Here is a 13,192-nt window from a genome sequence, read left to right on the forward strand (position 1 = left end):
GATTTGAACGAAATTTTGATTGCAAGAGAAAAAACATTTAATTGATAAAAAATCTTATCACTTGACCTCTTTGCTCTGATGGGCACAATAAATGTCACTCAGCTCTTGCTTCCATTGTTACTATTTTTAATTTGCCTGATTGGTTTTCGCGAAAAATAACTTGTAAACCTGACCTGTGATTTATTCAAAAGTCTACGACCAAAACTAAAACTGTTTGTAGGTTTCAATACGAGCTACGAAGTCAACAACAGTTGCTTTACTCGTGCGAAACCATAAAATGGCTTTGCAAATCACTTTCGTCGTTTTTCTACTGTATTTTTCAAGTCAGTCTCGAGTCACACTTGCAAATGCTACTCACTCGCAACCAACCAAGCATGGCGAAGTCTACCGCGCTAAAAGTTAGATAGATTCTCTGATTTACAAATTGAATCTTGATTTAACCACTTTAAATGAGCAGAAAAAGGAAGCCGCGCATTTGGCTCGAATCGCTGAAGAAGAAATGGCGTTGTTGAAACCGATTCAGCATCTTTTGGATAAATTGGTAACAGGGAATGCTTCGAGCGGATATCAGCGCTGTTTAGCCAAACAAGCAGGAACAATACCAGTGCGAATTGAGACGAAAGGGTCCTCACTGCCTAAACATTACACTCTTAGTGTTCCAGGTGGGTAAAAATAGTTATTTGAGTAAAATCAGCGTTCCCGTTTCTAGGATATCAAAAGATAAAGTTGAAGAAAAAGTTCCACAACTGTTATGTCAATTTTTTCGATCTAGAATGAGTTTTTCCTACCTGTTTATCGTGGTATTTTTGAACAGCAGGCACAATTGCCTCTTTTCAAAAAAATTTAACAGAAAATTGAAAGGGTGGAAAATTTTAGGGAGCAAAATCCTACGCTGAGTAATTGCGTAAGCTGCCACTTTTCTCAGTGACGGACGCTTAAGAGAAACATCGGTCAAAAACTTAGGTGACCTATCCACGAGAGTTTCATTTGTAATATTAAATATTTGATTTTATGGTGATACTTAAGGAAACGCTATAGGCGGCTAGTGCTTAGGTGATAATTGTCGCACAAAACTGAAAGAATAAGTTGTTATCAGTTACGGTGATTTCTAAGTAATGACGAACTTCATTTAGTATGACACCTCTAAGCTTTCATTAACAATAGGCCAAATAAAGACAAAACGTGGAATATAACGATGGAATATAACGAAGCATTTCAACAACGCGACCAAAATCTACGCGTAATAAAATTAAAGTTATGTTTACAAGCATTTAAAGTGGCCCGCGGGTATTTATGAGGCTGACAGTTCCCTTTTTTAAGCGCGTTTTTTAAGCGCGTTTTTCTTAAAAGATGGGAAAACCTGACGCGATTGCTTAGATTTTTGAGAATCTGAAAGAAAAATCCTTAAATTATATAAAATGATAAGTTTTATAGCGATCAAACGCGATTTGTTTAAGTTATGAGTGATTTTCGAAAGCCTTCGTTTTTAATAAAATGCGATTATTTTTAAAATGCCACGGTGAATTTTTTTGCAATTACTCCAAAACGCTGCCAGTTTGTTGAAGTTTACTCACAACAACTTACAGGAAAATCCACTCCGTAGATTTCCTGAACGAGCGACATCTTTATTTTTGTAGCTGCCATAAGGCGAAATAAATTCTCGCGACCAGTAAACCACACAATAGTAAACTCTCACACGGTAAACAGTATATTTAGATTGAAGTTCAGTGTCTTTAGCGAGGTCTTTAGCGAGGTTTAAACTGAAAAGCAAAATAAAGAAACTTATAAAGCACAAATTACAAGGTAGCGAAAACGAACTATAAACAAACTTACATTTTTTTGGCGCTGTGGCCGCGAAAGTGGTTATCTGTATAAAACAGGCGAAAACTGCAGAAAACTGCGCTACAGCTCGTACAACACTATGACGGAAAACTAACTAAACGACGCCGTGAATTTAAATATAAAAGTAAAAACAAAAGCTAATGATGTAATAGAATTCCTAAGGGATCTGAAAGGGCGCGAAATATGTAAGATCCAACATCCCGGCCCCAAAGTGCGAGATAATACGAGTCACTTAAATATACGCTTGGATCTTAACATCATCTGATAACGATGCAAAAAATAATCACGCAATGCAAATGCGTGTAAAGGACTGAGTAAATGTTTATTAAATGTCTCTTAATTTTTAGTGTTCATGTCCTCTTTGTTAGAACATTCTCCTTCAACAAGAAGGCAGAGCTTGTCAACAGGCCTTTCGTAAGCAGCTGACTTGGTGCGGACTTTGACTCGGCGAACCAAACCTCTTTTATCTGGGAAGGTTTCGACGACTCTTCCTAGCGGCCAGGAATTGCGATGCGATGCTTCCGTTGCAACCAAAACAACATCACCAACAGCCAAATTCCTTTTAGGGTGCACCCACTTCTGTCTAAGTTGTAGAAGGGGAAGATATTCCTTGCTCCATCTTCTCCAAAAAATATCAGCCAAATACTGGACTTGTTTCCACCGACGGCGCGAAAGCAAATCTTCTTTCTTGAATAAACCAGGAGGTAAAGGGATTTTTGATTTGAGCAACAAGAGGTGGTTGGGCGTCAAAGGCTCCAAGTCATTTGGATCACTGGACACAGTCGTGATGGGTCGACTATTCATGATGCTTTCGACTTCGCACATTAAAGTGGCTAAACTTTCATCATCAGTGATCTGCTCTCGTAGCAAGGCTCGAAGGATCTTCCGAATGGTTCGAATGCATCTCTCCCAAATGCCCCCAAAGTGAGATCCATACGGTGGGCTAAAGGACCACTTGATGCTCTCCTGCAACAGAGAATTGTGGATCTTTTCCTGATTCCATTCTGAGATAGCCTCACGCAGCTCTCGCTCACCACTGGTGAAGTTTGACCCGTTGTCTGAATAAATTTCCTTCACTTGGCCTTTCTTGGTAATGAATCGCCGCAGGGCTAGCAGGAACGAGTCGGTGTTTAGGCTGTGCGCTATCTCGATATGTACAGCTCGAATTGCTAGACATGTAAAGATTACGCCATATCTCTTTACGAGGCAACGCTCACGACGGACTTGGAAGGGCCCAAAATAGTCTACGCCGACTGATGTGAAGGGTGGCTTGTCAGGCAAAACGCGGCATTCTGGTAAGTCGGCCATTTTCTGCTGGCATAGAGGTGCTTGACGACGACGGCAGCTCACGCACTCAGCTAGAACACTTTTCACAGTTGAACTTCCTTGAGTGATCCAAAAGCTCTCTCTAGTCAAGGCCAGGACGTGTTCTCTGCCGGAGTGTCCGCAAATCCTGTGATAGTGGTCGATTATCAATCTGGTAGTGTGATCTTCTTTCGGGAGAATAATCTGATTCTTTGATTCTGAGGGTAGAGAGGCTCTACGCAAACGGCCTCCAACGCATAAGAGCCCATCAACAACGATCGGATCGAGCTTGTACAGGCGGCTTTTCTTCTTGACTGGTTTCTCGGGATGATTAACCTCCTCGGGGAAGGCTCTTCTCTGAACATGCCTTAGAATTTCTCTCTCCGCTCTCTCCATCTCTTCAACGGTGATGTATTTGGGAACATCGTGATTCAACTTGTTGTGTTTACTCCTATTTAGAAGGTTTTCTCTGTAACGCATGAGCCAGGCGACAGCCTTCTTAAGGTGGTTCCAAGAAGAACATTTCTGGAAATAATCCGAGAGAGAGCTGCTCAGCTTCTTTAAAGAAGAAGTGCACACTTTAACTTCCGTTTTCACCTCCGGATCTTCGTCGGGGATGACGCTTAACGCCTCTGACTGCATTGGCCACATGTACTCAGATTTCCAAAGAAATTCCGGCCCCGTCAACCATCGCTCTCGACGAAGGAAGACGTCGGCTGTCAAACCGCGGGAAACGTCGTCTGCAGGGTTCTTTTCACCACTGACATGCTTCCATTGATGAGGCTCAGAGCCATCGCGAATAACAGCGACCCGATTGGCCACGAAGGTGTGATACCGTCTCGTCTCGTTCTTGACATAGCGCAATACTGCGGTGCTATCTGTCCAGAAAACGAACTGGGCGTCGATTGGAATCTCTAATTCTCTCCTTAAGACCTTGTCTTGCTTGACAGAGACTGTTGCGGCGGATAACTCCAGGCGTGGAATCGTGATCGATTTAATAGGTGTCACACGTGATTTCGAACAAAGGAAGGAGCAGTGCACATCGCCTTGTTCGTTGGTGAGACGAAGATAAGAAACTGAACCAAAACCGGCCTCGGAAGCATCTGAAAAATGGTGTAACTGACTTGATGAGATAACACCGAATCCAGCAGGCTTAACACAGCGCTCAACAGAAAATTGTGATAGTTTGGGAAGATCCGCCATCCAACGCTCCCAGCGAACTTTAGGTTCTGAGGGAATTGGGTCGTCCCATTCTAGCTTGATGCGACAAAGGTCCTGAAGCAACCGTTTAGCTGGTAACACGAAGGGTGCAACGAGACTCAAGGGGTCATAAACAGAACTGACGACTGAAAGAATGCCTCGTCGTGTGGGTGGTTTGTGCTTAACCTCCACTTTGAAACCGAAGGTGTCTGTTTCCACACACCATTTGACACCAAGAGCCCTCTCAACTGGAAGGTCATCCTTGCTTAGGTCAAGAGCTTTTACTTCCTTGGCGCGTTCAGCCTCGGGAATAGTTTCCAGGACTTGGCGACTATTGCTTATCCATTTCGTCAGTCTAAAACCGCCTCTTGAAAGCATAGACCGTAGGTCACTTGCGTGCTGTGAAGCCTCATCAACTGATGGTAAAGATTTAAGACAGTCGTCTACGTAGAAGTTGTTCTTAACTGTGCTCACTACCTCCTCTGGAAAGTGTTCACTGTTGTCTTCCGCAGTTTTGCGCAGGGCAAAATTGGAGCATGCAGGAGAAGAGGCGGCTCCAAATAAGTGTACAACCATCTGGTATTCTTCAAGCTCACCTTCCAAGTTGCCATCAGGCCACCAAAGAAAGCGAAGATACGTAGTATCCGCCTCAGCTACTCTTACTTGATAAAACATCGATTCAATGTCTGCCATAAGTGCAATTCTCTCCTGTCGAAATCTCATTAGGACTCCAAATAGAGTGTTCGTTAAATCCGGACCATTGAGCAGCAGATCATTGAGCGACTTGCCTTGATATTTGGCAGAACAATCAAATACCACGCGTATCTTCCCGGGCTTATGCGGGTAGTAAACGCCGTGGTGCGGTATGTACCATTTCACGTCACTGGATTTCTGGTGATCCGCTGGAATTTTGCGGGCGAATCCTTTGTCTATAATGTCCGCCATGAACCCCTTGTAGTCGTTGTACAAGTTCCCATTGCGTTGAAGCTTCTTTTTCAGCCAGAGAGCACGCTGCATGGCTTGCGGGTAGTTGTTAGGTGGTGGTGCATTACGATCTTTTAAAGGCAACGCAATTTCGTAGTGTCCATCTTTCAAGACCACGGTACTCTCCAGCTCGGACATGAAACGGATCTCTTCTTGTGACATTTCAGGTTTGTCCTCAGCGCTTGATTCACTGAAACCGCTATCGTAGAAATTTCTCACCATCTGATGAAACTCAGGATCGGCTTTGATGAATAAACTGGTGGCATGCGGGCCTTCGTGATAACGCCCTAGAGGACCGTTCACAACCCATCCAATACACGTTCGCGAGGCATAAGGGCCACCATCTTCACTGTGCTTCACTTCCAAAGGATCGAAGACTGTGGGGACGTCACAGGCAATGAGAAGACCGATTTCAGCATTAACTTCAGGTAGGTGTACTCCGCACAAGTGCGACCATTGGTCAATGTCACGCTGAGTAGGAATGTCCCCTTTTGAAATAGGTATTTCTGGTCTCGTGTAGAGTGCTGGCAAATCAATTAGGACGTTTTCATCCAGATCGGAAATGACAAGATCTTTCACAACGAAGCTGTCTAAAAGACTGTTCTTCTTTTCCAACGTTGTCAAGGAAATCTGAGTTCTCGAGCCACTGACTCCTAACTGCTTCATCAAGGATTCTGTACAGAATGATGAGGAACTACCACTGTCCAAAAAGGCGTAGGTCATCACTTGTGTTCTTGACGACTTCGACCAAACCTTAACTGGAACAACAGCCATGCCTATTTTCGAGCGGGGTAGGTTAATCATCGCGTTACGAACGCGCGCAGACTCCTCGGTGGGCGAGGTACCTGTAGACGGAGTATCAGTCGGTCGATTTCGACTTGCAGTGTTCGTGTGAAGGATTGTTAGATGCTTTTTGCCGCAATTAGCAACCGTACATGTTTTCTTTTCCGGGCAAGCTCTTGCTGTATGGTCAGCGGACAAGCAACCAAAACAAAGGTGCTTAGATACGAGGAATTGAATTCGATCCTGATATGGGAGGCGCCTGAGGGCATCACAGGTGTCTAAGGCGTGCCCAGAGTTACAGTACGAACACAAGACATCCACAGTTGAGGGGGCTGATCCAAGAGGTGACACACCAGTAGACGGGGTCTGAACATCACTCATTTGCGCTCCAGCAGGTGGGCTCTTATCACCACTCACTTGCGCACCAAAACTCTTCTTCTTCTCGTCAGGTTTCTTCGGCGGACGACTACTTCGCGAGCTCTGTTTAGGTTTCGCATCTTCAACAATTTTCCCAAACACGGGATTGTCGTTCACTCTCGCTTCATTTTCAACGAACTCCGCAAGATCGCTAAACGAAACGTTCCTCTCTTCAGTTTCCATGATACGGTCTACCAAACGGCGCCATGTTCTCCTTAAGTTGAAGGGCAACTTCATAATTAACTTCTGAATGGTATCAGGCTGTTCGAGCTTTGACAGGTATTTGCTGCTTACCATTGCGTTTTTGCACCTCATAAGGAAAATAGAAAATTTGTTCAGGGAGGTGCTGTCCTCTGGTTTCACCTCAGGCCAATTCAGTGCCTTGCTTTCATAGGCGGTTACGACGCGATAATCGTCACCAAACTTCTTTTTCAATAGCCGTCGAGCTTCTTGGTAACCCTTGTCTGGTGGAAGAAAATGACATGAACGAACAAGCTCTTTAACATCGCCGCTGGTAAACTGTTCGAGATAGTATAGCCTCTCATTGCTATCTGAGGTTTTAGTCTCAATGATGTTTTCAAATGCTCTGACGAACGGGCCGTACTCTATTGGATCACCATCGAAAACTGGAACTCGCTGCTGGGGAAGATTACTTTTCTTCTGTTGTGTCGCCAGCATTTCTACGATTTTATTCTGCTGCCGCTGAAGGTCGTTTTGGTGCTGATGAAGCCTAGCAGAGTGTTCAGATTCTGCGGGACATGCTCTCTTGTCAGGTAATTCTGGAAGTTTGAACAATTCATGATCAGGTAATTCCGGATCAACGGTAGAATGGCGGCCATCTTTGACTGGCAATGGCTTATTTCCTGTGACGCTCGGTGTTGGAACATTTGCCTTGCTTACTTTGGGCACAAAAGTTGTCGGGCACGGCACAAACGAACGCGGGTCGGCTTCCATGATTGTGGCTAAAATTTGTTGTTTGGCTTCGGACTTAGCGATTTCGGTTTCCAGTGTTAAACGCTCTTGCTCTTGTTGCAAACGAAACCTTTGTTCTTCTAACGCTTGACGTTTCTTAAACGCAGCTGCCTCTGCTTTCAGCTCCGCGATACGAGCTATTTTCTTTGCTCGTACAACCGTTAAGGATGAGGTACTGCTTCTTTGTGAACCACTACGATTCGAACGACGTGATTGTCTTGTTGAAGACTTAGAATAGGTACGAGAAGCGATCTGACTCGCAGAGTCCTCAGGGTTGATTGCAGAGTTTAAGCTTAGCGATAATTCCACACTTCTAATCCACTCTCGAACCTTTGACAGAAGTTGTCTGCTTGCGAAGACTCGTAATCAAATTGTTCCTGACATCTTGTCACGCTTGTCTCGTCTTGAAGATTCGACAAATAAGTAACTTACTCACAACAACTTACAGGAAAATCCACTCCGTAGATTTCCTGAACGAGCGACATCTTTATTTTGCCTTTGAAAACTGTTGTGTTATGCGTCTGACTTGACCGTCGCATAAATGTGATACTTATAATAACCCAGCACCAGCCAGTTTTGAGGCTGATGTCGCCTTAATCTTGTGTGTAAATGTTAAAAAGATCGTGTATATACATCAAATGTTAGCAGTCAATAAAGATGGATGGTTTTCAGCCGAATTTTTGAAAATATCAAACAAATGACGTTATTTCAAATTGCGAAAAAATTGTCGATTTGTTTTGCATTTTTTTTAAAGCTGCAGCTAGAACAGGATATTGCAAAGGTTTGAGCCGAGTTTCAGCGTGTTCCTTTCATACGGTTTGAAGAATTTCGGTCGCAAAGTCAGGTACATTTGCTTTCCAAGTTCTGGTCGCTTTGTAAACCCCACATACTGTTGTTTTCAAAGAGAAGTGATACTTTCAAATTCCGCACGATCTTCTGCTACTTGGAAATAACAGCCTGAAATAGTTACCACTAAAATGACAATTACCGTTACTGCACATGTATTCCCTGACGGCAGAAGATCGTGCGGAATTTGGAAGTAACACCTCTCTTTGAACAACAACAAAATATTTCATTCGAAATGCAAGGTTTACAAAGCGATTAGAACTTGGAAAGCAAATGTATCTGACTTTGCGACCAAAATTCTTCAAACGGTGTGAACGAAATACGCTGAAACTTAGCACAAACCTTTGCAATATCCTGTTCTAGCTGCAGCCTTAAAAAAATGCAAAACAAATCGACAAATTTTTCGCAATTTGAAATAACGTCGTTTGTTTTATATTTTCAAAACTTCGGCTGAAAACCATCCATCTTTATTGACTGCTAACATTTGATGTATGTACACGATCTTTTTAACTTTTACACACAAGATTAAGGCGACATCAGCCTCAAAACTGGCTGGTGCTGGGTCATTATAAGTATCACATTTATGCGACGGTCAAGTCAGACGCATAACACAACAGTTTTCAAAGGCAAAATAAAGATGTCGCTCGTTCAGGAAATCTACGGAGTGGATTTTCCTGTAAGTTGTTGTGAGTAAACTTCAACTGTTTGGCAGCGTTTTGGAGTAATTGCAAAAAAATTCACCGTGGCATTTTAAAAATAATCGCATTTTATTAAAAACGAAGGCTTCCGAATATCGCTCATAACTTAAACATATTGCGTTTGATCGCCATAAAATTTAACATTTTATATAATTTAAACATCATTTTTTCAGATTCTCAAAATTCTAAGCAATCGCTTCACGTTTCCCCGTTTTAAAACGCGCTTAAAAAAGGGAACTGTCAGCCTCATAAATACCCGCAGACCACCTTAATTAATGCCATTTCCCATGTGGTGGTATACGTTCATATGCATTTTATTAATGTAAATTTGTGCTTTATGCGTAAAACTTTCTTATACATGTATTGATTTTCTTTCCTAGTAAACCATCGCGAGCTGATAGATCGTGGACAAACACGTGAAAATGGTGACGACTTACATGTATATTACCATGGCAACGGAAATAACCCTTCACAAGTCAATCGCATCCTTAGTGGACTGGGAACAAAGTCAGCTACTGTTCAGTTTAGACTGCAGGCTCGTATGTCAGCCAACACTGTTGATGCCTCCTCTTACTCCTTAGTGCTTGGTGATGCGGTCAGCGGAGGTGTTATGAAAAATCCTGATAGTGTGTACGCCTTTTATGACGATTTCTCAAGCTCTGTTCTGAAGAAAGAATGGGCGACAAACAATTACGGTACTTGGAGTGTGCAAAAAGGACAACTGCTTGGCAACACCATGCAGGAAAGCATCAAAGATCATGCAGAGGTCGGATTGTATGTTAAGTCGGGATTTACATGGAAAGATGTTGAGGTAGAACTTGATTTGATGGAGACTGGGAGCAGCGCTAGCGCTCCTGGACCATTCTTACGCCTGGGTAATGTAGATCACAGCAAAACCACAGGTTGGTGGTTTGAGTACTACCCAGGGAGGGGTGATCGTTGTACCATGAGACCTATAGCAAACAACAAAGATGGCGGCTGGAAATACAATAGCAAGTTGCCCGCAGCCTTCACGTTAAACACTTGGTTTCATCTCAAGTATAAAGTGCTCGGCGACAGGTTTTCACAATGGGCGAACGGTAAAATTGTGCACAACAATGTACCAGTGGGCAGTGAATGGAAAATATCAGCAGGAACTTTAGGACTGGGTTGTCACCGATCTCCCAACAACTGTAAAACACTGTACGACAACATCAAAGTGAGATTCCTAGTCACCAGTCCTCCAAACATTACTCTTGGAAACTTCCAACCAGGCCTTCCCAGCCAAAGTGATCTACTGGGTGAAAAGCAACTTCCCGCTGACTCGTGCAAACAAATCCATGATGCAAGTCTTGCCAACAACAAACCTCGCGCCAAGAATGGAATTTACTGGATCAAGACTGACCTGCAAGGGAGTTCCTCAGTGCAGACTTACTGTGACATGGCAAATGGTGGCTGGACTCTTGTGGGAAAGATCAGCGGAAATGTTGGAAATATTTACAAGACATGGCTGGTCTCTAGCTACAACACAACGGAGCTGAAAACACCAAAGATCACTAAACAGAAAGAGTTCGCCTGCATTGACGCGCGCAGATTGGCGGTGGAAGAAGCGTCCAAGATACTGTTGTCCAGCGGTGAGAGGATGGATGGCTTGGGAAGCAAGTGGGTGATGTGGAGACTGCCTGGAGACAGAGAAAAAGACTTGCTGTGGAATCACTCTGTTGGGAAGTCCACTGTGCAGGCGGCTGTTAAAACACCCGTAATGGTGTATGCTTGGAACGGCAACAAAAAGGTAAATGAATAACGAGTAGCTATTTTAAATAAGAAACGTTTTTGTGAAAAGAATCTTTAAGTTTCTATGTCTTAATAAGGTCTTTCAGCGTTCTCAGATGCGGCGACACGTGCGGCCAGTACATTTTTGCAGCTGTGAAACATGTACAGTCGCAGCGCGCGAAACAAAACATCCGTTTTCTTAGGGAACTGGATAAATCTAAAATAGAAAATGTTAAAATCGAAAGAGCCCATTGAGTTTTCATTACGTGAACATTTATTTAAAACTTTAGATCTGAGCTAAGAAATATAATTTATACTTGTTTTATCGCCACGATCACTTACAAATTTAAACTCGCTCTTATTCTAAGTCAGTATTTAAGGGGGATCGTGGAGTTATGGGAAGTGTCTGTAACGGAGACTACACTGCTGAATCTTGTTGAGTTGTTACGATTTCACCCATGATTCAATTAAGAAGTTACCACTCTCTCGTTGTACCGTAACCATAGGTAAGCCTGACTGTGAAATAGCTGTAGTACGTAGAAAAAATTATAGTCAACTCTCTCTAAGACGGACACCGTCGGGACCGGCTCCAACTGCCCATCAAAAACAAACGGCAGGGACAGGACCAACACCAGGTCTCTGTCTTGTAGAGGTTTCCGTTAAGAGAGAGTTGACTGTACTAAAGATGTTTTAACTTGCCTGTAAACTAGCTATCTCGTAGAGATATCTAGCTAAGTGCATGACCACTATAAACACCATTTATTTATTTATTTATTTTTTACTTGAACAAAAATTTCATAGATCTGTTACCAAAACAAGTTTGGAATAATGCCTTTGTCTGTGCATGGAGGCGCATATCCTTTCGCTTCTTACGATACCGCTGGCAACTGCGCCACTATTGAATACTGCATGGCTGTTGGCGTCACCACTCAAGGATCTACTGTGCATGGCTGGTTGAATAATGGGAATAGTAATGATTGCCCGAGCAGCGATTCTGATTGGCCAAACAAGTCGTACAATCACAAATCCCCTCACCTGACGGTTTGGCTCAAGTAACAGCAAACTACAACAACGGCCTCAGAGACACATGCACGCGGGGTGATAATGATCTTAAAAGTAGCTGCTAACACATTTTTCATTTCTTATATGTGTAAGTGTAAGAAATACTGATTTTGTATTTATAAAGTTCCGTTTGCATTGTGTCGCACGTATAACTGAGCCGTTGAGTTGTTTTTTTTTTTGGCAAACAAAGAAAAAAAGAATAAAATGGTGTTGGCTTAAAACCTTGCTGAGTTATGAGTCTTTTCTCTTCTTCAGATTCGCCATGCAACACGTTTAGAAGAAAAAAAAGGGTTTGGAGAGGAGTGGGGGGGGGGGGGGCGTTAGGGGTTGAGGGACGTCCAGGAGACATAGCGTGTCGACGTAAAATCAGGATACAATGAATTTCATACGAAAATATTAGAGAATAAAGCTTCCAACTTTTTAGACATCATCCATCCCTAATATAAGCACCAAAGCATTTCACTTTACATGTAGGACCTAATGGACGACAATTGGAAAACTCTCCATCTTATTGGCTAAATATTAATCAACAGCAGGCCTGCCTTGCGCGCGCATAGATAAGTTAGTATCATGAGCGAAAAGTTTAAAACCAAATTGTCAATAAATCGGTTATACTGATATTTAAAAAGAAAGCCACTGGATTACGTAAAAACAATTAGACAGCTCGTTTTTTGGAGAACCTCAAGCTCGTTGTGGCTATGTATTTCTTCGATACTGCGGAACATATTCTCATTAGCAACCTGAACATTATTTGCACGGGAAATCCCTCGAATTTATTCGCAGTAGTTTACTTTTGTCTACATTGACTTTCAGCCCCACCCTTTCTGCTACATGCGCCAACTTATCGCTTTTAGTCTGAATGTGCTGCCTGGTCGATGACAAAAGGGCTATGTCATCCGCAAAGTCGAGATCCTCAAGCTTTGTGGTGAACTTCCATCTTTTTCCGGTGTTCCCCTCTTGCAATGTATTTCTCATTACCCAGTCAACGAATAGTAAGAATAGTAAACCTGACATGTTACAGCCTTGTTTCACTCCAGTTCTAATCTTGAACCACTCCATTGTGTCCTGGCCATCCACTACTGCGCATTCAAAGTTATCATAAAGCGCTTTCACCATGTTGATTATCTTGGATGGTATGCCGTAGCTTCTCATAATCAACCATAGACTGTCCCTGTGGACTGAATCGAACGCTTTCTCGAGATTTATGAAGTTAACATACAATGATGACTGCCACTCTATTGACTGTTCGATGATATTTCTCAATATGAAAATTTGCTCAGTAGTTCCTTTACCTGGTCGAAAACCTGCTTGCTCCTTTCTGAGTTTCGACT

At 42.9% G+C, this 13,192-nt stretch overlaps 1 protein-coding gene across 1 annotated transcript; it reads left to right on the forward strand.

Moving 5' to 3' along the window:
* Positions 1–91: 91 nt before the first annotated feature.
* On the forward strand, positions 92–11,894 carry LOC144654574 (uncharacterized). The gene is made up of 3 exons (XM_078514735.1): positions 92–662; positions 9,428–10,818; positions 11,601–11,894. Exons 1-3 carry the CDS (start codon positions 500–502, stop codon positions 11,853–11,855), a joined length of 1,809 nt encoding a protein of 602 aa, XP_078370861.1. The 5' UTR covers positions 92–499; the 3' UTR covers positions 11,856–11,894.
* Positions 11,895–13,192: the final 1,298 nt, after the last annotated feature.

This window comes from Oculina patagonica, chromosome 5, assembly GCF_052425735.1.
Source record: "Oculina patagonica isolate OP01 chromosome 5, crgOcupat, whole genome shotgun sequence".
NCBI classification, from domain to species: domain Eukaryota; kingdom Metazoa; phylum Cnidaria; class Anthozoa; order Scleractinia; family Oculinidae; genus Oculina; species Oculina patagonica.